The sequence below is a fragment of the Acomys russatus genome, chromosome 3 (genome assembly GCF_903995435.1).
Source record: "Acomys russatus chromosome 3, mAcoRus1.1, whole genome shotgun sequence".
Lineage (NCBI taxonomy): Eukaryota > Metazoa > Chordata > Mammalia > Rodentia > Muridae > Acomys > Acomys russatus.
Genome location: NC_067139.1, coordinates 48,807,667 through 48,833,354, shown reverse-complemented (window position 1 = coordinate 48,833,354; position 25,688 = coordinate 48,807,667). Strand labels below are relative to the sequence as shown.

At 43.0% G+C, this 25,688-nt stretch overlaps 1 protein-coding gene and 1 non-coding gene across 2 annotated transcripts; one reads left to right on the top strand and one right to left on the bottom strand.

Annotated features, from left to right (window-relative positions):
• Window positions 1-3,440: 3,440 nt before the first annotated feature.
• On the top strand, window positions 3,441-3,547 carry LOC127187334 (U6 spliceosomal RNA). Its single transcript, XR_007830479.1, has one exon. It is a non-coding gene; the product is annotated as a U6 spliceosomal RNA (small nuclear RNA).
• A 20,467-nt stretch (window positions 3,548-24,014) lies between these two features.
• On the bottom strand, window positions 24,015-24,552 carry LOC127187031 (40S ribosomal protein S18-like). The gene is given in 2 exon segments (XM_051143286.1): window positions 24,015-24,406; window positions 24,409-24,552. Coding segments are annotated over 2 exon segments (459 nt in total). The 5' UTR covers window positions 24,526-24,552; the 3' UTR covers window positions 24,015-24,064.
• Window positions 24,553-25,688: the final 1,136 nt, after the last annotated feature.

The following is a 25,688-nucleotide window of genomic DNA, read 5'->3' as shown; positions in this document are numbered from 1 at the left end:
AGCTTCCCGCATGAAGACCATGGACCACATATCCACTGCTTGGTAAAGGGGATAATGTCCATCATTTCTGACCCAGCCCTCTTCTTGGTCCCTCTGCTGGTTCTCTGCAGGAATAGGAAAAGGCTCATTATTTGGCTCTAAGGATAGAAAGGGTCCAGTCTCCAAAGCCAAGAGTTATTTCCAGTGTGAGGGGACGTGTGATGGCATCAGCCATCTTTGTCTTGATTGGGAGACACTGGGCTGCTGAGAATGTAGGAGGGAAATATTAACAGTGCTGAGTTCTCACCATGTCAACCTCCTAAACTGGATTGCATCTCAGTGGGACTGAAGAAACTAGGCTTGAAAAGACACATTCAACTTTAAAGGGTTAATCCTCTGGAGTCTGGGTATGCATAGGCTGTTTCATTCCATTGCCAATATGGTAGTGGCGGGGGGGGGGGGTTAGGGGGCAGCATGTACACAGAGGGTAGGCTTAGCTCTCAATCATTTTTCACAAGAGAGCTTGAAGGCACATTTGGAACCCCCTGCCTCACCTCTTAGCACCTGGTTGCCCAGCCCACACGGTGCATACCAGGCATTCTGGGTTCTAGAGTCTTGATGGTTTTCACCTCCGGAGGAGAAGTGTTGGGATCTCATGACTTACCCTGACAAGCTGTGTTCTGCTGCATGCTGCTGCCCATTTCCATCGTGCCCAGTAAGACTCAGCTGATGCCTTCAGGGTCGCTAGCCACCCTGCAACTTCGCCTTGGTTTCTTACGATCAGTTCAAGTACAGAATCATAGAGGTTAGAGTCATGGCCATCTGCCAGAGGATTGTCTGCACTTCTGCTGTATCAATGAGTCACAGGCCCAGAGCGATAAAGTCAGTTTCACAAAGCAGTTGCCAGTGCCAGAACTTCGAACCCAGATTTTTGTGTGCCAGAGGCCCCAGTTACTCTTTGGTTTTCTTTGTAAAAGTTCAAGTTAACAACCTGCAGCTCTGTCTGGTTATACTGTTGTTGCCTTGCTGCCCTGACTTCATGCTTCCTTGTCTTTGTCTTATTACTGTTTACTTCCCCATTGGAATGCCACTCAAAGCTCACCTCTGGCCCCTGGTCTTGCATTCATGGTATCACAATACTGTACTGGAATCCTCACTAACTTATAAACACCTGGAGAGCATAAGGTATGAGATTTCTAAATCTGTATAAATTCAAAATCCAACACACTGTCTTTTATCTCCCACAACAATCTGAACAAGAGTAACATCAGTTTACCACAGCCTCAGACACACGGTGATGGTAAGTTTTACATCAGGGACCCTTCGAGATCTTATGGCTTATATATGGCAGTGGCAAGAAACAAAGGATAAAAGTGCATAAATGTTTAAACGCTGGAGTTGTAGAAGCCAATTGTCCTGACAAGGGAGTGTCAGAAGAAGCAAGCCAACATCACGCAACAAAGTGGCAAAACTGAGAGCCCAGGCACTTGTCCCTGAGTTTCCTGATTCACTGTAGTTTAGGCAAAAATGCTTTATCAGGAAAGACTTTCATCCTCTGTTCTTTAGATGGGCACAGAAAACAATGCGGGTCTCACATGTCCTGCACACGATGTCTTGTTATCACAACTGATTGTGGTTAAAGAACAACTGAACAGTAGATTTCATAGTCACTTATCATGGGAGGCACCAGCTTTGGAGTCAGAAATGGTCCCGAAGACTGCCTGGGCAAAGAATTCATGAGTCATGCTGTACCCATTAGAGCTGCCCCAGGTAATGGGTGCAAAAGACAATGACGTCTCTCGTTGGTTTGCGTTTGTTGGCTAATTCTACCAATCAACAAAGGTTGGCTGTGTCCGAAAATAAAGTCTTGATTGGGAACAAAGTCTTTTAAGGGTATGTATTATCCAGACTTAGTGGTGCTTGCCATTAACCCCAGTGCTTAGAAGGTGGAGTCAGGGGGATCTCTGTGAGTGTGAGTCCAGCGTTCTCTACATAGCAACTGTGAGGCTAGCCAGGGCTTCACAGAAGCTCTTAACTAAACAAAACAAAACAAAACAAAACAAAACATATTATTGTTACTGGTGAGTACTGGTAACATGTCAGTACTACAGTAGTCAATATTAACAGCATGAGTTATTTCTCACCAGAATGTACATCAGAAAACACTGGGGAAAAGCAATGCTCACCTCAGCTTGCTTTTCTTTTCTTTTTCTTTTTTTCCATTAAAAGTGTTTTTTTTTTATTATTTTATTTTTGTACACCCCCACACACATACACACCCACACTCCCCCCCATACACGCACCCCCCCCACAGACAATAGATTACCTATGGCAAGAAGAACCATGACACAATCAGAAATTACATAAATGTTACATTCTTAGTGTTTTGGCTATTTGTATTTGACAGGCTTGAAGAAGACATCTTTCCTATCTTGATGCATCTAAATTTCTAGATGTAAATCAATCTCCATCACATATTGTAATTATCAACTTAGAATACCTATCTAGACCTAAAAACATCTTAACCCCCTAAACAATTGAGCTTCATTGTAAAACTAAGCTCCCTGGTCTTCAACTCCCTCAGAAACTTGAGAAGGAGTAAACTTGATTATTTGAGTATGCTGGGAGTACAGGTTAGTAGCTTTCCAAATGAAAAGATGACAGAGACAATTTTCTACCTGAATTGTCACCCAAAACTCTCTATGACATTGGAGGATCTTCTTCAGCCTTCTGGCCCAATATATCTGACAGATATATTTGTGAAGCAGAAACTATTGAGGACATACTTATCCTGTCTTGGCAGAGTTTGGCTGTCGACTCTGCCTGCATCTAAGCTTGCCCTCTTTTCAGGCAGAATTCTGTCTGTGGAAGAAATGAGGACCATTTGCCCAGTGGCTAGTTTGCCACATTTGAAGCCATTTCCATAAGGAGGTTCTTTGATGCTCATCATCTTCTCTGAGGTAGGCTGGGTGTTGCAACGAGGTAACCTGTCTCATTGTCAATGAATCTTTAAAGTAATAAAAACATTTTAAAATGCCATATCCTCCAATGCTTTGAAAGTGCTATCAAGATGTTTAGGAGAAATAAGTTATACAAATTAAATGTTAGTAGATTAAATCATGGTCATGTCAATTGTTAGTCTCCTTGCTTTTCTTAAATCTGCCTCCTAGAAATCTAAACCTGGGAGGCCACTAAATGCTACAGCCTCCTGCTGGCCATTTGCTGCAATGACCTCTCAGAAACTCCATCCTAATTCTGGGGGTGATGAGAACCATGCCTTTGGGGAAGCACTTAGAGAGCATAGACACCCAACCAGAAGAAAGAAAGTTACTGAGCATCCACCACTGAAGACAACAAATAGCCGGATCCCGTGTCTCTGCAGCCTCCTCAAGCCCACTCCACAGGTGCTGAGTGTGGATGCATGGCCCATGTCTGATGAGTGCATTAAGATCAAGAAACCTATACTCTCTTAGGCAGCACATATTCTGAAACTGGAACGATACAGAGGACATTAGTATGGCCCCTGGGCAATGATGACATGCAAATTTGTAAAGCGCTCCATATTTTTTAGAAAAGCTTCTGTAAGGCAGAAGACACTGTCAACAGAACAAAACGACAGCCTACAGACTGGGAAAAGATCTTCATCAACCCTAGATCTGACAAAGGTCTAATATTCATAATATATAAAGAGCTCAAGAAATTAAACACCACCAAACCAAATAACCCAATTAAGAAATGGGGCTCAGAATTAAACAGAATTCTCAGGAGAGGAATATTGAATGGCTGAGAAACACTTAAAAAGAAATGTTCAACATCCTTAATCATCAGAGAAATGCAAATCAAAATAACTCTGAGATTCCATCTTACACCCATCCGAATGGCCAAGAACAAAAACCCAAATGACAGACAGCACATGCTGGTGAGGATGTGGAGAAAGGGCAACACTCCTTCATTGCTAGTGGGAGTACAAACTTGTACAACCACTTTGGAAATCAATCTGGTGCTTTCTCAGAAAACTGGGACTAGGGCTACCTTAAGACTTAGCTATTCCACTCCTTGGAGTATGCCAAGAAGATGTTTTACCAAACAAAGACATATGCTCAACCATGTTCATAGCAGCCTTATTCGTAATAGCCAGAACCTGGAAACAACCTAGATGTCCCTCAATCGAAGAATGGATAAAAAACTGTGGTACATTTACACTATGGAATACTACTCAGCTATTAAAAACAAAGAAATCCTGAAATTTGCAGGCAAATGGATGGAACTAGAAATGATCATACTGAGTGAGTTAACCCAGATTCAGAAAGGGTCACAAGGTATATACTCACTTATAATTGAACACTAGGCCAAAAGGGATGTCCCATGAAAGTCTTCACTTACCAGGAGATTAGGATAGATGCGGGGACCTCCTATTAGGACTCTACATGAGAGAAGTATGGAAAAATGGGCAAATATAAGGATCCAGAAGGCCCTAGAAACATACAAGAAGAACATCATGATGGGTAGATCTAGATCCAGGATGTCTGCTCAAACTACTGCACCTACCAAGGACAATACTTGCAGTAAACATTGAACCCCTACTCAGATCTAGCCAATGGACAGGATATTATCCACAGCTGTGTGGAGAGTGGGGACTGACTGTGACATGAACTCTGGTGCCCCGTATTTGATCACTTCCTCTTGGTGGGGAGCCCTGGTGGCACTCATAGAAAGAATAGGCAGGCTACCAAGACGAGGCTTGATAGGCTGTGACCATATAGTGGGGAAGGAGGTCCCCTTCTGTCACAGACCTAGGGGAAGGAAATAGGGTGAAAGAGGGAGGGAAGGAGGAACTTGAGGAGACAAGCAAGAGGATAACAATTGAGATGTAATCTGAATAAATTAATAAAAAAAGAAGAAAAAAGAAGAAGAAGAAAGAGATCAAGAAACCTGTGAGAAGCAGGTTGGATTTATCTGTTTTGTACAATCTTCCTTTTATTATTTTTTTCCAAGTCAAAAACTTTCATCCATTATCAAGGAAATAATAAAAATATAACTTGAGCACTGTAGGGAGGATCATTCACTATCAAGTGTAGATAAGGGAGGTGAGAAATGAGTAGGAAAACATTCTAGACATTATGTTCAAACGGAGGAAACTCTATGGTTAAGGAATCCCCAAAGCTTCACTGTATGTTTTCTTCCTCCAAAGGACAAGCAGAAAAGAATCAGCAACAACTAGAACATGGCAATCCTGGACTGTAAAAGGCCAGAAATGCCTCTGTACCACCTGAGCAGGAGTGGATCCAGGTTCTGTGGGAGCCAAATCTTGTAAAACATAAGGGTTTATGTTTAAGAAAAAAGGATATTAAGTATGAACATAGCACTAATATTACCATAGATATTTATTTATTATGGGAAAAAGTACACCACGTAACCAGAGTTCTGGAGAATTCCTGGCTTTCTTCTAAGATGTCACTGCAAGTTGCCAGAAATACATAAAAAAAGAAAAGGCTTCCTCTTTCTCCTTCCCACCTGGAGTGTATAAGGACAGCTTCCGCTGTCATTGACCCATGCAAATAAGAGTCCTGTCATGAAGCTGCCCCGACCCCAGGAAATGTCATTCACTGTTTTTCTACTCTAATAAATGTCTCCAAGTCTTCCAGAAAGGTGAAATACCATGCAACATACTTCCCTTTACAAGGTGAAGGCCTGGGATGTAGCTCAGTGTCAGAATACTGTCTAGTATGTAGGAGATTCTGAGCTAGATGTCCACCAAAGAAAAGAAAAGCAAATGAAAAAATATAAAGCTACAACAAATATCTATCTGACATTTCTCTTAATAGGTGCAGGATTTCCCCCTACAGTAAAATTGACTGGAGGGAACCTATAGATGTTAAGATTTTAATACTTTTACACACCTGAGAAACTGTTAGGATGTGGGTAGACCAATACTTCTCAATAACCCTTTCATGCAAAAAACACATAAGCTTTAAGCCACACTGGAAAAAGTAATGCTTATCAGCCATGCCATTCACTATTATGGAATGCTTTGCTTTCCCTGCCTGGTGGGCCACGAAGGCAGCCCTGAAGCATGAAGCCACAGGAAGAGCTGCAAGTGTGAGATAGCACCCATGTGTAGACTACTCTATAGAGCCTGTTCTCCATCTGGTCACCGCCCAACCAAGGTGAGAAGATGAGAACCGTGACTAGAGTGGCCTCAACTTGTCGCAGTGTGGATAAAGAGCCATGCCAGGAGTTGCCAAACAGAAGAAGAAGAAAAAGATCAAGAAACCTGTGAGAAGCAGGTTGGATTTATCTCAGTTTTGTACAGTCTTCCTTCCTTTTATTATTTTTTTCCAAGAAACCCGCTAGGAGGTGATCCCTTCACAACAGGGCCCACTGAGGTCCGCAGTAAAGGCTAGATCCTAAGAGGATACTCTGGCGTCCCCCCTCCCCATCATCCCTGGTCAAATGGCTCACTTTTGGACTATCACACAAGATGGAAAGTTCAGATGACCGAAAAGGAGGGGGAAAACATGGAAATAAAAACAAGGTAAAGTTTTAGATTAAAAAATAAAAATAGTTTTAAAAACAAAAGAAGGGCTGAGAAGATAATTGCTAAATAGATTGTCTTGCAATATGAGGGCCTGAGTTGGAGTCTCAGAACTATGTTTTTGTTTGTCTTTTAAAGCTGGGCATAGTGGCATACTCTTCTAATCCCAGCACGGGGGAGGCAGAGACAGTGCGATTCTTGCTGCTTGTTGGCCAACTAGCCTCACCTACTTGGCAAGCTCTAAGCCAGTAAGAGTCTCTCTCTGTGTCTCTGTCTCTCTGTCTCTGTCTCTCTCTGTGTCTCTGTGTCTGTCTGTCTGTCTGTCTGTCTCTCTCTCTCTCTCATCTCTATCTCTGTCTCTCTCTTTCATTGTTATATATGGGAATATAACCGGAAAATGGCCATTGTTGAAATTCTTCACTATACCATTGTCCATTCCCAAAAACTATTCAAACAAACAAACAAACAAACAAACAAGAAACAAACAAACAAAACCAGTGTCCATGAAGAAAAAGAAACTTCTCCAGGTTCAGAGTTCCCAGATGTGTCACCAGACTTCTGTTTGTTACAACGAGGGGATTTTGTTGTTCCTTATGGTCCCCCCTCCAGGTGATTTCTGCAGGAAATGCAGCGCTAGTTCCTGTGTCAAAGACCCAGTAAACAACAGACCTAAAGCACCAAGGTATCAGGACAAGTCCTTCAGGGCCAGGCCCTTGACCCAAGGACTCAGTGCTGCACGCCTGCCATGTTGTGCCACAGTTTTTCCTCACAGAAGCTCCTAAGCAGCAAACAGTGCTTCCTCTCACTAATGCTCAAATCTGCCTATGAAAGAGGAGCTGGAGACCAATTTAAGGAGCATTTGCTGTTCATTTTCTACCCTCTTCTTCCACCACGGATTAAAAAAAAAAAAAAAGAAAAGAAAAGAAAACAAACAAAACCCCCAAAACCTTTACAGAAAAGCAGGCTTTACAGTTTATAAGAGCATGTCATGACAGGGCAATGGGGGCATAGCACAAATTGTCCTGGAGAATGCCATTGAGTGTCTCTATGCTGTCTCCCACCAAGCCGAGGCTTGAAGAGAAGTAGAGCTGCTGTCATGCTTTGTGGAAACAGTTGCCATGGAAACCTGACTGTCAGATGAAGTGCTGAGCATCTTTCAGCAGTAGTCCTATGTTCTTCTGTCCCAGAGGACTATTGGCTAGAAGGTGGAAAGAAAGAAGGGGCCAGCAAATACACTGCTGATATAGGGGAGCTTTCCTTCATTGTTCTAAAGGCCTAAAAAAGGTGGAAGGAAGCTGGGCTCTACATGTATTTTATCCCCTATCTCCAGCGGAAAATCCTTCCACACAGCTGTCACTCATGCATGCGTGCACACATCCACACATCTATCCGCTAATTCCTGCGCCCATCCACCCATGCATCTATCCATCCCTGTCTACGTATTCATTCACACATCCACTCGTGCATCCCGTTGCTCATTGTGTGTGTGTGTGTGTGTGTGTGTGTGTGTGTGCGCGCGCGTTCCATCCACTATACTGAGCGTTGGGACAGCAAGGAGAAGAAAAATACCCTCTTGGAACCCACAGTTCATGCAGGACACACACACACACACACACACACACACACACACACACACTATCTCAGTTAATTATAGCAACACACGTGCACAAATAGATGTAGATCGAAAAATCCCATGGTCTTGAAATACTCAGGTAAATTAATCCTTAGGGCTGGGTTTGAGCAGCTGGTAATAGAAAAATCTAGAAGGGTTAATGAGTAATTGGGGTCTTGATGTTTATAAAAAGGACAAAAAGGAAATGTTGCACAGGAAAGCATCACAAGAACATGTGTAATACATTAAAAAAAAAAAACCCACCAACGACAAGAGCATTGATGTGTACTCTACTTTGTTCCACGTACTTCATGTTTTATATTCCCACAAGGGCTGCATGGACTACATGCACCTGCCATTTTCCACATAAGTACTCTTCTGGGTACAATGACCAAACTGTATCTTTTTCCTTGATATCCTTCTCTCTCTCTCCACCACTCTCCTGTTTTCTTTCTTTCTGAGCTGGAATATCCTCAAACTCACAACCCTGATGATGCAGCTTCCAAAATCCTGGGATTATGGGGTTGTGTCCCCATCACTACAGACGTGGATTCAATGTCAGAAGCATTCACTAAGGCTCTCCAGAGTCATGTGTTTGACAACAAAGAACTGGACAAGGACACACTTGTCATCATCTTAGCTCCAGTCTCTCCTGCAAGGTCATCTGACAAGGTGGGAGTTCTTCTCAGGGAGACGAGCTCTTCCTATGGCCTTAGATTCATTCCTGCCTGACTCTCAGAGATTCATGAGAAAATTCTAATTTGTGAGAAGAACAGAGTCTAGTGTTTCAGTAGTCTGAGAACTGAAGTGGGGAAGACACGATGTGCCTGAAATAGCTTCATTTCTGTCAGATAGGCTGGTTCCATGAGGACTGCAGACTCTAGTAGAAGTGTGAATCTCACTGAAATGGAGAAATAGAATAGATATCATAGATGGACTGAGGGACTGGACGGGGTAGAGGTGGGTGTGGAAACAGGAGAGATCAGATTCAGGGAGGCCAGAGGAAGAGAGTGCTGGAAGAGACAACTGGAATTGAGGTGTGTGTGTAGCATCTCTGGGATAATCTAGAAACCCAGGGCAATGGAAACTCTCAAGAATCAATGAGGATGACCCTAGTTAAGACTCCTAGCAATGGAGGGGAAATGGAACCTGAGCCCGCCATCTCCTGTAACCAGAAAAAATATTTCTAGTAGAGGGATTGGGACAGAAACTCAGCCACAAAACTTTCAACCCACAATTTGTCCTGCCTATAAGATAAAAGATGAGCAGATGGAGTACAAGATGGGGTAAAAGATGGAGCAGAAATTGAGGGAGTGGCCAACCAACGACCAGTCCAGCTTGAGTCCATGTCATGAGAGGAGCCCACCCCTGACACTATCGCTGACATTTTGTTATACTTGCAGATAGGAGCCTAACAAAACTGTCATCAGAAAGTCTTCACCCAGCAACTGATGGAAACAGATGCAGAGACTCACAGCCAAACAGTAGGTGGAGCTTGGGGAATCCTGTGGAAGAGGGAGAGGAAGGATTGTAGGAGCCAGAAGGGCCAAGGACACCAGGAGAAAATCTATAGAGTCAACTCACCTGGACACAAAGGGGCTCACAGAGACTTACCTGCCAACCAGGGAACATGCATGGGACTGACCTCGGCCCTCTGCACAGATGTAAGTGGTGTGTAGCTTGGTCTTCATGTGGGACTCCTAACAGCAAGAGCAGGGGCTGTCTCTGATGCTGTTGACTGCTTTTGGATTCCTTTCCTCAGACTGCACTGTCTTGTCTAGCCTTGATAAGAGAAGATGTGTCCTACTCTTGTTCCAATTTGATATGCCAAACCAGGCTGCTATCCATGGGAGGCATTCTCTTTTCTGAAGAGAAAGAGAGGAGTGGATGCAGGGAAGTGAAGGAGGTGAGGGAAAGGACTGGAAAGAGAGGAGAGAGGGAGAAAACTTCTATTATATTGTAAAGTAAATTAAGTAATTAATTACAAATAAAAAAGACTTGCTATCTTAGACATTAAAGCACAACTATTACCTCAAAGTGCATAAAAAATGGTTGTTCTGGAGCCAAATGTAAGTGCTTGTCACCCAGGAACAGATGTAGATTAGCCCTGTACTCCACGCTCCAATATGCAAGTTGTTTCACGGAGCGTTTATAGTAAGAGGACAAATATAGCCATAAAGCAAGGCCCTTTTCAAATACATGGGTGGAAACATCAGAGAGGTGTGTTAGAGCCAAGAGGAGCAATTTCAGCCACAGGCCTCAGGACTGATAGCATTCTTAGCCCTGTAATTGCAGACAATAGAGTTTTGTTAATACATTCCAAAAGGTTTTCATGTGCAGGGCACAGGATGCTCGGTACAACATCAAGGTGGTCAGTGAGTGGCTCTTCAGAGCATCAAACACAGACCAAGGAGGATTGTAATCAGGTTCTGGACCTGCAACATTCCAACATTCATTCCACATTGAATTGTTCAACCAACTTTTGTAGACACAGCTTCTCACAGGGGTTCTCATTCACGTTCACTCGTTGGCCAAGCATCACATGTTGTGTATGTGGGACACTGCACGTTCTTTATTAAATATTAGAATGTTCCACATTGTTAGGATCATTCCAGGGATCTATGTAGAAGGGGGGGGGGCTAAGTGGTAGACATGGCAACAGTCTTCAGAAGAGAGGAACAGCTGGTAAAGTCATTGAGAGAAACTCCCAGGTCTCATCACAACTCCAAGCCATCGTGGTGTGGCTCTGCCTTATTTCCCTATGTGACATACATTAGGATTATTATATCTAAACATAAAGTAATTAAGACAGTTTGGCCTAATGGATTAAGGGTTACAGATGAAGGAAGTATACATTTTAAACAACCAAAATTTACATAAAACAAAGCTAGATTGATGATATGTTTCCCTCTGTCCATATATGTACTGATGAACTATCTTATTTGCATGGAGTATTTAAAACAATCGATTATCTTTCAATTCTGGTTTCTTTTGCCTAGTTTGATCTCACAGCTATAACTTATGTGGAGTGGTGAGGTAGAACTCTGGGGAAAAGGCCTATTTTTTAAATTTATTTTTGACAAGGCCAGTTTTTTTTTAAAGATTTATTTATTATTATGTATACAGTGCTCTGCCTGCATGTACACCTGCAGGCCAGAAATGGGCATCAGATCTCATTATAGATGGTTGTGAGCCACCATGTGGTTGCTGGGAATTGAACTCAGGACCTTTGGAAGAGCAGTCAGTGCTGGTAACCTCTGAGCCATCTCTCCAGCCCCAAGGCCAGTTTTTAATAGCTGAATTATCACTGATCTCATCTGTGAGTCCTGATTGATCTATTTGGTTATATTGAAATTTTACCAGATTTAGTTTGGAAAAGCAAGTCTAAAGAGACATTATAGAACAAATTAGATAAGTATATAGGATTTTTTAAAAAAGCTCTTTTTTTTTTTTAACAGATTGTAAGCCTTGAAACATGTAAGTGATCATTAAAAAATGCTTAGACTTGCAGCTCACGTTGGCTTGCCTTAGATACTGAGAAGTCTGTTTGTCCACTTGTGTGTATGGTTTCAAAGAGGCAGTAATGATTAAAAACCTTTAAAATGCATATATATATATATATATATCATATCTAAAAGCACAGAGAAAGGTTTCCTTCTCAGTCCTTGGAATAAAGAGCTGTATATTGTGGAGGAGGGTGATTGATTGATTATTCAGTAGGAAAATTTCATTTTAGATCAGGAGTAATCACCTATTAAACTTAATTTATATCCTCAAACAGTAGGTATAATGGTGCAGAACTGGGAGAAAGATCAAGGAGTGAAAATTTTAGCTGGAACTGTATAGTTATGTATGTGTGTGTGTAAGAGATGCATAATTATACATACAAGAGATTTTTAACCACCAGGTTTTGAATTTTATTGTTTGCTAGGATTGTATCTCTTATAATCCACACTGTGAAAGGGAAATTTAACAATGTAGTCCAGCATTATTAAATCCTTACACTTACCAGTTTTATATTAAGAATATTGTAAAATGAAACCATATGATTCATATGTTATCTCTTGTGGGGTATCCGTCAGAGAAAACTACTCAGACACAGGTTTAAAAGCTGTTTCTATTAGCTGGCTGGCAACTACACTTGGTGTTTGGAATCCCAGTATAGTCACCAGTCTTTCTCGGGGTGAGTTTTAGAGAGGAAAAAATGTCCTGTGTTGATATACTTCAGTGAACAAGATCAGTTAGCCAGAAGCAGAAACACAGAAGCCAAAGAGCAAAGCTGGTACATTTAGAGACTTTCCCAGAGCTATGGACTTTGACAGAATAGGCCTCTGGTTTCATTTTGGCAGGTGGTGCTACCTATGTGCTGAGTTGTGCTAATGTCTGGGAGCCTGTTACATTCCCTACTGGTCAACTATGTACTCATCCTGCTTCCAAGATGTGTAGTTGGTCCCAAGGACCATTAATTTTACTGAACTGATGCATAACTGACTATATAGTCTAAGGCTTGGGCCCTGCCATTAATTCAATCAGAGTGAGAATTAAAGGCCCAGCCAGTGCTGATAGCAGAGTAGCTAGCCAGGGCCAAGGGAACAGAGATTGAGAGCAATGATCTGATTTATGTCTCTGTCTCTTTTCCTTTTTGAGGCTTTCCCCACTCACAGCAAGATCTTCTATAATTACTCCTGAATAATTACCATAGAAAGAATAGGGGTTTTTTTCCCCAAAGCCATACACAGTCCCCTCATGAGAAGTTAGTTTATGCCTCTCCAATTTTCTGGAAGGGATTCTGTTATTTTAGTGCAGAAATGAAAAATTTAATACCTCTATACCTGTCTGCTTAGTTTTGTAAAAGTTTTATCTCCCATGATAAAAGCTGATGTATCTGTGGCTACTGAGCCAGCTATACCTGCTCTGACCAGAAATGTGATAAGGATAACAACAGCTCTTTTCCCTCTTTGTATTCAAGGGTCCATATTAAAATGTATTTTTCCCTTCTTTACCATTCTACTGGTGTACGTGGGGCAGACTGTATACTAAGATGCATAAAAAGGGTCTCTCAGCCTGGAAAGCATCAGAAGAAGCACATTTAGCCAAACCACTAGAATGTGCCCATCAAGTAGTCCTAGAGGCCCAGTAATATTGCCATTGTCTATATGAGTTAACTCTCAAGGCAGAATAGCAGGCATCAGAATGAGGGGAAGGCCAGGAGGTGGTGGTGTACGCCTTTTATCCCAGCACTCGGGAGGCAGAGGCAGGTGGATCACTATGAGTTCGAGGCCAGCCTGGTCTACAAAGCAAGTCTAGGATAGTCAAGGCTACACAGAGAAACCCTGTCTCAAACAAACAAACAAACAAACAACCACAGAATAAGGGGAAGTGCAGAGGTTAAAGGTTTTCGATACTAGACAAGGCCCCACCCCTTGGAAGTCCTGTAACATTAATTTTGGCTGCCCCAGTTATGAAGGGTTTTGCCATTCAATGGGCTGATGATGGTCTGGTTAGTTCCTATCCCTATGTAATACTGGTGCTGCAGATCTGTACACAACCAGCAGTCCTAGCAGATTTCTCGCTGGGAATGATTAACTAAGTCAAGAGTGAAAAATAGGGATGGGGATCCCTCACCTTCCTAGACAGTAGGAGGTGGGATTCAGGAGTGTGTTCAGGAAACCTCTGCTTTATGTCTGCAACTAAAAACCCCTTGTTCCTGGCAATGAGGGGGCTCAGCCACAAGGTAGGGATAGGATAGTAAAATCTGTATTTCTATCTTAAAAGATAAACACCCGTGTTTTTCCTTTCTCCAAAGCAACCAGACTGACAAAGTGAGCATCAGTAAGCAAAGGTCAGGATGGAATATGGGTTGGTGGTCCATAGCCACGTTAGCCCCCTCATCCTTTATATCAGTCTTTCCTAGGTTCAGGCTTGAGGATGGTAGGGGTTGGACCATGACCCTGTATTCACACCAAACAAGACTCAGGAGGAGGTAGAGGGGCAAGGAGTGGAAAGGCCCGGGGCCTGATGAAACCTTAGTGGGGTCATAGTCTGGGAAACATTGTCATTGTCATCAATGGCTTCCACTTTCTTGGCCTGGGTGTAGGGGACCCATGGTAGCTGTAAGAGTGGGGAGAGTCGTCACCATGAAGGGCCCGTTTCTTTCTTTTTTAAATTTTTTTCTTTTTTTTTTTTTTTTTTTTTGGTTTTATAGTTTTTTTTTTTTTTTTTTTTTATTAATTTATTCTTGTTACATCTCAATGTTTATCCCATCCCTTGTATCCTCCCATTCCTCCCCCCCCCCCCATTTTCCCATTATTCCCCTCCCCTATGACTGTTCCTGAGGGGGATTACGTCCCCCTATATATTCTCATAGGGTATCAAGTCTCTTCTTGGCTACTTGCTGTCCTTCCTCTGAGTGCCACCAGGTCTCCCCCTCCAGGGGACATGGTCAAATGTGAGGCACCAGAGTATGTGAGAAAGTCGTATCACACTCTCCACTCAACTGTGGAGAATATTCTGACCATTGGCTAGATCTGGGAAGGGGTTTAAAGTTTACCTCCTGTATTGTCCTTGGCTGGTGCCTTAGTTTGAGCGGGACCCCTGGGCCCAAATCTGCCTATCATATTGTTCTACTTGTAGATTTCTAGGACCCTCTGGATCCTTTTATTTTGCTGTTCTCCCATGCGTCTCTCATTTAGAGTCCCAATAGGATGCCTTCCCCTCTGTCCCAGTTTCCTGGTAAGTGAAGGCTTTCGTGGGACATGCCCCTTGGGCTAGTATGCAGATATAAGTGAGTATATACCATTTGATTCTTTCTGCTTCTGGGTTAACTCACTCATTATGATCATTTCTAGCTCAATCCATTTATCCACAAATTTCGGGAATTCCTTGTTTTTAATAGCTGAGTAGTATTCCATAGTGTATATGTACCACAGTTTCTTTATCCACTCTTCTACTGAGGGACACTTAGGCTGTTTCCATGTTCTGGCTATTATGAATAAGGCTGCTATGAACATGGTTGAGCAAATTTTCTTGTTGTGTGCTGGAGCATCTTCTGGGTATATTCCAAGGAGTGGAATAGCTGGGTCTTGAGGAAGCCCTATTCCCATTTTTCTGAGATAGCACCAGATAGATTTCCAAAGTGGCTGTACTAGTTTGCATTCCCACCAGCAATGAAGGAGTGTTCCTCTCTCCCCACATCCTCGCCAGCATGTGGTGTCGCTTGAATTTTTGATCTTAGCCATTCTGATGGGTGTAAGATGGAATCTCAGAGTTGTTTTGATTTGCATTTCCCTGATGACTAAGGAGGTTGAGCATTTCTTTAAGTGTTTCTCAGCCATTTGATACTCCTCTGTTGAGAATTCTCTGTTTAGTTCCAAGCCCCATTTCTCAATTGGGTTATTCGGTTTGGTGGTGTTTAATTTCTTGAGTTCTTTATATATTTTGGATATTAGACCTTTGTCAGATGTAGGGTTGGTGAAGATTTTTTCCCAGTCTGTAGGCTGTCGCTTTGTTCTCTTGACAGTGTCTCCTGCCTTACAGAAGCTTCTCAGCCTCATGAGGTCCCATTTATTAATGGTTGACATTAAGGCCTGGGCCGTTGGTGTTCTGTTCAGGAAGTTGTCTCCTGTGCCAATATGTTCCAGGCTCTTTCCCACTTTTTCTTCTAAGTGAGTTAGTGTCTCTGGTTTTATGTTGAGGTCTTTAATCCACTTGGATTTGAGTTTTGTGCAAGGTGACAAATATGGGTCCAGTTTCATTTTTTTACACATAGACCTCCAGTTAGACCAGCACCATTTGTTGAAGATGCTATCCTTTTTCCATTGAATGGATTTGGCTTCTTTGTCAAAAATCAAGTGACCATATGTGTGTGGATTCATATCTGGGTCTTCGATTCGATTCCACTGATCAACCAGCCTGTTGCTGTGCCAGTACCATGCTGTTTTAAGTACTATTGCTTTATAGTACAGTTTGAGATCAGGTATGGAGATTCCTCCGGAGCATCTTTTATTGTACAAGATTGTTTTAGCTATTCTGGGTTTTTTGTTTTTCCATATGAAGTTCAGAATTGAACTTTCAATGTCTTTAAAAAATTGTGTAGTTATTTTGATAGGGATTGCATTGAATCTATAGATTGCTTTTGGTAGGATGGCCATTTTTACTATGTTAATTCTCCCGATCCATGAGCAAGGAAGATCACGCCATCTTCTCAGGTCATCTTCAATCTCTTTCTTCAGAGTTTTGAAATTTTTTTCATACAAGTCCTTCACTTGCTTAGTTAGGGTAACTCCTAGATATTTTATATTGCTTGTGGCTAATGTGAAGGGTGTGGTTTTCCTAATTTCTTCCTCTGCAAGCTTGTCATTTGTGTATAGGAAGGCTACAGACTTTTTTGAGTTAATTTTGTATCCAGCCAATTTGCTGAAGGTGTTTATCAGCTTTAGGAGTTCTCTGGTGGAGTTTTGAGGGTCACTTATGTACACTATCATATCATCTGCAAAGAGGGATAATTTGACTTCCTCCTTTCCCATTTGGATCCCCTTGATCTCCTTTTGTTGTCTTATTGCTCTGGCTAGAACTTCGAGTACTATATTGAAGAGATATGGAGAGAGTGGGCAGCCTTGCCTTGTTCCCGATTTGAGAGGAATTTCCTTGAGTATCTCACCATTTACTTTGATTTTGGCTATTGGCTTGCTGTATATAGCCTTTATTATGTTGAGGAAAGTGCCTTGTATCCCCGATCTCTCTAAAACTTTAAACATGAATGGGTGTTGAATTTTATCAAATGCTTTCTCTGCATCCAAGGAGATAATCATGTGGTTTTTTATTTTCAGTTTGTTTATATGATGGATTACATTGATGGATTTCCGTATATTAAACCATCCCTGCATGCCTGGAATGAAGCCTACTTGGTCATGATGAATGATATCTTTGATGTGCTCCTGTATTCGTTTTGCAAGTATTTTATTTAGTATTTTTGCATCTATGTTCATAAGAGAAATTGGTCTGAAATTCTCTTTCTTTGTTGAGTCTTTGTGAGGTTTAGGTATCAATGAGACTATGGCCTCATAGAATGAATTTGGTAATTTTCCATCCATTTCTATCTTTTGGAGTAGCTTGAAGAGTATCGGTATTAGCTCGCCCTTAAAGGTCTGGTAGAATTCTGCACTGAAACCATCTGGCCCTGGGCTTTTTTTGGTTGGGAGACCATCGATGATTGCTTCTATTTCTGTCGGGGAAATGGGACTATTTAACTTGTTTATCTGTTCTTCACTCAACTTTGGCAAGTGAACTTGATCAAGAAAATCGTCCATTTCCCTTAGATTTTCAAATTTTGTGGCGTATATGCCTTCAAAGAAGGATCTTATGATTCTTTGAATTTCTTCAGTGTCTGTTGTTATGTCTCCCTTTTCATTTCTGATTTTGTTGATTTCAATACTGTCTCTCTGCCTTTTAGTTAGTTTGGCTAATGGTCTGTCTATCTTGTTGATTTTCTCAAAGAACCAGCTTTTGGTTTTGTTGATTCTTTGGACTGTTTTCTTAGTTTCTAATTTGTTAATTTCAGCCCTGAGTTTGATAATTTCCAGGCGTCTACTCCTCTTGGGTGTTTCTGCTTCTTTTTTTTCTAGGGCTTCCAGTTGTGTTGTTAAGATGCTTATGTGCGATGTTTCCAATTTCTTTTTAAAGGCACTTAGTGCTATGAATTTTCCTCTTAGCACTGCTTTCAATGTATCCCACAAATTTGGGTATGTTGTTTCTTCATTTTCATTGAATTTCAGAAACTCCTTGATTTCTTTCTTTATTTCTTCCCTGACCCAGGTGTCATTTAGCAGAGAGTTGTTTAGTTTCCACAAACGTGTAGGCTTTTTGTTATTTCTGTTGTTGTTGAATTGCAGCCTAAGAGCATGGTGATCTGATAGGATACAAGGTATTATTTCAATCCTCTTGTATCTGTTGAGGCTTGCTTTGTGACCTACGATGTGATCAATTTTGGAGAAGGTTCCATGGGGTGCAGAGAAGAAGGTGTATTCTTTCTTGTTTGGGTGAAAGGTTCTATAGATATCTGTTAGATCCATTTGACCCATGGCATTGGTTAATGATGTTATTTCTCGGCTTAGTTTCTGTTTCAATGACTTATCCTTCAGTGAGAGTGGGGTGTTGAAGTCTCCCACTATTATTGTGTGGGGATCGATGTGTGGTTTAAGCTTTTTTAGGAGATCTTTTACATATGTGGGTGCCCTTGTATTGGGAGCATAGATGTTCAGAATTGTGATGTCATCTTGGTTGACTTTACCTTTGATAAGTATGAAGTGTCCTTCCTCATCCCTTTTGATTAATTTTGGTTGAAAGTCTATTTTGTTCGATACTAAAACGGCTACACCTGCTTGCTTCTTGTGACCATTTGCTTGGAATATTTTTTTCCAACCTTTTACCCTGAGGTAATGCCTTTCATTATGGGTGAGATGTGTTTCTTGGATGCAGAAGAATGTTGGGTCTTGTTTATGTACCCATTCGGTTAGTCTGTGTCTTTTTATTGGAGAATTGAGGCCATTGATGTTGAGAGATATTAATGACCAGTGACTGTTAAGAGTCTTAATTTTGATGTTGTTTCCAGTCGAGCGTTTGTGTAGTTGTGTTTTTGCCATGGGATAGTTATCTATTTCCTGGGTAGTTTTGGTTGTAGCTTGACCCTTTGGGATGGAGTTTTCCTTCTAGTACCTTCTGTAAAGCTGGGTTTGTGGATAGGTACTGTTTGAATTTGTTTTTGTCATGGAATATTTTGTTTTCTCCATCAATGGTTATTGATAATTTTGCTGGGTAAAGTAGTCTGGCCTGGCATCTGTGTTCTCTTAGGGTTTGCAGGATCTCTGTCCAGGACCTTCTGGCTTTTATGGTCTCTGCTGAGAAGTCAGGTGTAATTCTGATAGGTTTACCATTAAATGTTATTTGGCCCTTTTCCCTTGCAGCTTTTAATATTTTTTCTTTGTTCTGCATGTTTTGTGTTTTGATTATTATGTGGCGGGCAGTTTTTCTTTTCTGGTCAATTCTATTTGGTGTTCTGTAGGCCTCTTGTATGTTTATAGGCATCTCTTTCTTTAGATTGGGGAAATTTTCTTCTATGATTTTGTTGAGAATAGTTTCTGGGCCCTGGAGTCTGATGTCTTCTCTTTCTTCAATGCCTATTATCCGCAAATTTCTTCTTTTCATGGTGTCCTTAATTTCTTGGATGTTTTGTGTCAGGAGTTTTCCAGATTTGGCATTTTCTTTAATGGTTGATTCAATATCTGTGATTGTATCTTCTAGCCCTGAGATTCGTTCTTCCATCTCTTGGATTCTGTTAGAAAAGCTCACCTCTGTGTTGCTCGCCTTCTTCTCTGAGGTCTCACGTTCTCGTTTTTCTTCTGTCTGTGTGTTTATCATTGAATCCATTTTCATTTTCAGATCTTGAACTGATTTTTTGATTTCTTTCATCTGATTTTTTGTATATTCCTGAGTTTCTTCCATTGCCTCTTTATAGGTCTTCAGAGCTTGAACCGTTTTAGCTATTTCTTTCATCTGGTTGTTTGCATTTTCCTGCAATTTTTCCAGTTCCACTCTATGTGCTTCTTTTATGTCTCTCACCTGTTTGTCTGCGTCTTCCTGCATTTGATTACGAATTTTATTTGTTTCCTCCATTATCATCCTCATTACTAAGGATTTGAGGTCATTTTCTTGTATTTCCGTTGTATTTGAGTTCTCTGGGTGGTTTTCTTTGGGATAGCTGGAAACTGGAGACGCCATGTTGTTTTGGGGTTTTTTGCGTATGCTTTTTCGTTGTCCTTTAGACATCTTGCCGTCTTTGTTTTTGTTGGGTAGCTTCCAGAGTTGAATGGAGGGTGTCTGATGATAGATTCACTTGTTTTCTTACGATTTCCCTAGGCTGCGAGCTCAAAGCTTCACTGGTGTGGATGTTAGGAGGTTAGCCCTGTTGTTCTGGTCTCTCACAGCCAGTGATCCTCAGTCCCTCTCTGCTGTGGATCCTGCAATTGTTCTGGGTCTCTGAATGAGCGTTGGGTCAGGCCAAGGTATCCACAGCCTTCTGTGTTCCCTGCCAAGTCCAGCCAGGAGCACTGGGACCGAACCACGGGCAGAACTCAGCTAGATTCTCAGGGCCAGAACCGTCTGCCAAGCTCAGCTAGGGATTTTGGGCCCAAAATGCACACAGGGCCCAGCCAGAATTTTTGGGCTGGGACTACGCACCAAGCTCCACTAGGGCCTTTTGGCCCAAAGTGCGTGCTGTGGTCAGTTATTGACTCAGGGCCCGAACTGACCACCAATCTCAGCCAGGAATTCTGGATTCAAACTGTACACTGTGTCCAACCAGAGTCTTAGAGCTGGTGGAACCGAGAGCTCTGTCCAGCCTGTGCCACAGCAGGAGAACTGCGGCTGCTCTGAGTTAGCGCCAGTAGTGGAACAAGTGCTCCACCCGGACTGTGTCACCGCAGGGGAGCTGCCGCTGAGCTGAGGTGGTGCCTAGGATGGAACCGCGCACGTCACCAAGCCTGCGCCACAGCAGGAGAACTGCGGCTGCTCTGAGTTAGCGCCAGTGGTGGGACAAGTGCTCCGCCCAGACTGTGTCCCCGCAGGGGAGCTGCCGCTGAGCTGAGGTGGTGCCTAGGATGGAACCGAGCACGTCACCAAGCCTGCGCCACAGCAGGAGAACTGTGGCTGCTCTGAGCTAGCGCCAGTGGTGGAACAAGTGCTCCGCCCGGACTGTGTCCCCGCAGGGGAGCTGCCGCTGAGCTGAGGTGGTGCCTAGGATGGAACCGAGCACGTCACCAAGCCTGCGCCACAGCAGGAGAACTGCGGCTGCTCTGAGTTAGCGCCAGTGGTGGAACAAGTGCTCCGCCCGGACTGTGTCCCCGCAGGGGAGCTGCCGCTGAGCTGAGGTGGTGCCTAGGATGGAACCGAGCACGTCACCAAGCCTGCGCCACAGCAGGAGAACTGCGGCTGCTCTGAGTTAGCGCCAGTGGTGGGACAAGTGCTCCGCCCGGACTGTGTCCCCGCAGGGGATTAAATTTTTTTCTTTAAGTGATTTATTTAGATTCCATCCAAATTGTTATTCCCTCACTTGTATCTTCCCATTCTGCCTCCGTCCTTCATTCATCCTATTCCCCTCCCCTAGGTCTGTGACAGAAGGGGACCTTGTCCCTCACTATAAGATCACAGCCTATCAGGTCTCTTCCTGGTAGCCTTCTTACTCTTCCTCTGAGTGTCACCTGATCTCCCCACCAAGGGGAAGTTGTCAAATATGGGGCACCAGAGTTCATGTTGGAGTCAGTCCCTGCTCTCTACACAATTGTGGAGAATGTGGTATCCATTGGCTAGATCTGGATAGGGGTTCTAGGTTTATTGCATGCATTGTCCTTGGTTGGTACAGTAGTTTGAGTTGACCTGCCTAGGTCCAGATCCACCAGCCTTAATGGTCTTCTTGTAGGATTCTAGGACCCTCTGGATCTTTCTATTTCCCCATTCTTCCTTATCTCTCTTACCTAGAGTCCCAATAGGAAGTCCCAGTATCTATCCCAATCTCCAGCTAAGTGAAGACTTTCAGGGGACATCTCTGTTGGGCTAGTGTCCAATTATAAGTGAGTATATGCCGTCTGTATCTTTCTGGGCCTGGGTTAACTTACTCAGCATGATCATTTCTAGTTCCATAGATTTGCTTGCAAATTTCAGGATTTCCTTGTTTATAATAGCTAAGTAGTATTCCATGATGTAAATGGACCACAGTTTCTTTATTCATTCTTCAACTGAGGGACACCTAGGTTGTTTCCAGGTTCTGGCTGTTATGAATAAGGCTGCTATGAACATGGTTGAACGTATTTCCTTGTTGTGTAGTGGAGCATCTTTTAGGTATATTCCAAAGATGGAATAGCTGGGTCTTGAGGTAGTCCCATTCCCAATTTTCTGACAAAGCGCCAGATTGGGTTCCAAAGTGGTTGCACTCCCACCAGCAATGAAGGAGTGTTCCCCTTTCTCCACATCCTCGCCAGCAAACGCTGTCATGCAGGACCCTTTTCAAGTCGGTTTCAGCACCCCTTTGGCTACCTGCTTGACACAGATGATATCATCAAACTTGACAAGGGAAAACTGGTGGTAGACTTGGAAGTCAGTCAGGCCTGTTAGATAATTTGATGACTAGCCTCCTTGGAGGACTGGAGGGCATGTAGTGACTTGAGGAAGGAATGCCTAGAGAGTTCTGCCAAGTGCTGGACTCTCGGCCTGGGAAGCAGTTGGAGAGGTCTTCCTAAAATAATGTTGTGAAGTGAAAATCCCCCACTATATGGGGTGCAGCAGACACAAATCAAAGTGAAGGAAGGAGGCCTAGCCACTCCTTACTGGGCTCTAATGAGAGCCTTGTTAGAAGTTTTGTTTTGGTTGGTTGGTTTTGTTTTGTTTTCTTCATGTCCCATTTATTTTTTTCTACCTTCCCACAACAATGAAGTTCTATTAATTGAGAGGTTTTGGTTCTGCAAGGCTGAAGAATGTATCTTTCATGTCCAAGACAGTGTACACCTGCTTTTCTAGAAGAATCAGACTTATAAGGATAAGAGGTCCCGGGTTTCTTTATAGGCAGGAGACCCATATTACAGTATGTCTTGGTTAGGGTTTCTATTGCTGTGGAGAGACACCATGATGATAACAACTCTTAGAAAATTAGAACCAGTTAGAACTGGTCTTCTGATTTGGCCCCCTTCTAATAGTGGGACCTCAACAATGACCTTTCATAGCCAAAGCATTTAATTGGGGCTGTCTTACAGTTCAGAGGTTTAGTTCATTGTCATTGTTGTGAAGAGCATGGCAGTGTGCAGGCAGACATGGTGCTGCAGAGGCAGCTGAGAGTTTTAGGTCTAGATCGGCAGACAGCAGCAAGAGAGTGAGACACTGTGCCTGGCTTAAGGCTCTGAGATCTCAAAGCCCCCTCCAGTGGCACACTTCCTCCAACAAGGCCATACCTACTCTAACAAGGTCACACCTGGTAATAGTGCCACTTCCTAAGGGCCTGTGAGGACCATGTTTTAAATCACCACACAAGGTGACTGGCATGGGCACCAGGACACCTGTGTCTGCAAGCCTGGCAATATGAACTGCAATTTTTCTTTTTGTCTCCAAGGGTTTTGGATATTGTTTCATCTGGATGGTGTGATTGAACAAGTTAATTGAACAATTATAGAAACTTGCTGTTGGGTCAGGCCTGGGGCAGGGGTTGGTTTCTGGAATCTTTGCTATATATTCCAACCATATCTTTTGATTTGGGGGAAGACATTCAGTTAGAAGATTCTTCTACCCTCATTCTTCCATACCACTTTCATCGCTCCACCCAGAGTCCAGCAGCGAGTCCCAGCACCTGTCCCGATCCCCTTCTGGGTGGAGTCTCTCAGAGGACATCTATGTTGGGATAATATTCACTTATAAGTGAGTATATGCCATGTATGCTTTTCTGAGTCTGGGTTACCTCACTCAGTATAGTTTCATCCATTTGCCTGCAAATTTCAAGACTTCCTTCTTTTTACTAGCTGAGAAGTATTCCATTGTGTAAATGTGTCACAGTTTCTTCATCCATTCTTTGGTTGAAGGACATCTAGGGAAGATACAAGTGAGGGGATAATATTTAGGATGTAATCTGAATAAATTATAATAAATTGAAAAAAGAAGATATTCTTCTAAAAGAGTACAAAACTCTGACTTTTGTTGGCTATCTATAAGTCTAACAGTGTCTCATTATAAGGGAAGGTGTCAGTGGCTTTTAGTTTCACAAAAGGTCCTGTCTCAACCAGTTCTCTGTTGTTCAAAGCACCTTTGAGTTACCTCCAGCAACTAGGACCTATTTACACCTTTCAACTTTTAAACTTTTTTTTTCCAGGTATATAAATCTTTATTAACAGCGAAGGCCCAGAGACTTATTTCTTCTTGGACACACCCACAGTGCGGCCACGGCGGCCAGTGGTCTTGGTGTGCTGACCGCAGACACGAAGACCCCAGAAGTGGCGCAGACCCCTGTGGGCTCTGATCTTCTTCAGTCGCTCCAGGTCCTCACGCAACTTGTTGTCCAGACCGTTGGCCAGGACCTGGCTGTACTTTCCGTCCTTCACGTCCTTCTGTCTGTTCAGGAACCAGTCTGGGATCTTGTACTGGCGAGGGTTCTGCATGATGGTGATCACTCGCTCCACCTCATCCTCCGTGAGTTCTCCAGCCCTCTTGGTGAGGTCAATGTCTGCTTTCCTCAACACCACATGAGCATATATCTCCGCCCCACACCCTTAATGGCAGTGATGGCAAAGCCTATTTTCCGCCGCCCATCGATGTTGGTGTTGAGTACTCGCAGAATGTGCTGGAACTTCTCGGGGATCACTAGAGACATGGCGGCGGCACAAGCGGCGGCGTGGAGGCCTCCTGTGGAAGCTCAACTTTTAAACTTTTATAACTTTCTTGAAATATCTGGGGCCAACTGGGTGATGAAGGAAATCTTTTTAGCAGCTGTCTTTAATCCTTCTAAAAAGCACACGGCAAAATAGTTTTTAAAGTCCCCTTGGTCAGTGTTGGACAGAAGGAAAATCTGTCCCGCAACAATCCCCCTGTCAGGACTAGGGTGGTTTTTCTACTTTTTTCAGAGAATGGTGGGTTTTGAATTTTCCAATCATATAGAGCACTGTTTGAAAAAGTAACATAAAACATGATAAAAGAAGCAGTAAACTTTCTTTTTTCCTCCCAGGCATGGTCTCAGAGAACTTTTTCCTTGCCATGGGCTGCTTGGAGTAGGTGAGGAATGGAGGGGATGCGTAACCCAGGAAACTATTCCCTCTCTGTGTGTGCGTTCAGCTTATGGCCGGGGAATGTGGATGAAAGGCCTGGCTCTCCCCACCTACACACAGGGACCAATTGTGAGCAGGAGTGAAGTGAGGGCTACAGGACTGGTATAAGAAGAATTTTGGGAGGGAGTTTTCTGGGCAACATGGCAGAGCCAAAAGGATTCAGGTCCCCAGCAAATAAGCTAGGCAGAGGGTATGGAGGGGAAGTGTGTGTGAGAGGCACTCACAACAGAGAAAGCCACTGGCCAATACAGGAAAGCAGAAGTAACAGAAACATGTAGAAAGATACACACACGCACACACACACACACACACACACACACACACACACACACAGAGAGAGAGAGAGAGAGAGAGAGAGAGAGAGAGAGAGAGAGAGAGAGAGAGAGAGAGAGAGAGTGTAAAGGCAGCAAGGGGTGGCTACCACATACCACATATACCCAAATAGACATGGCTAGTCTGATGACATCTCACACGCACTACATGTAATGGATCAGCAGCTGCATCTGACCTCTCCCATGTGTCTAAACAGAAGGCGCTTTAGTTGGACTTACCTCCATAGATGACGACTAGGTAACTTTCTAATATGCTTCTTTTTGGGGTGGAGGTGTCAATCTCCTCCAAAGTGTCAGGCAGTGAGTGATCAAAGGGAGTCCTGGGGACTTGGAATCTCAAGTTGTGCAATCCTTAGGAGCACCTTGCCCACCACAGACTT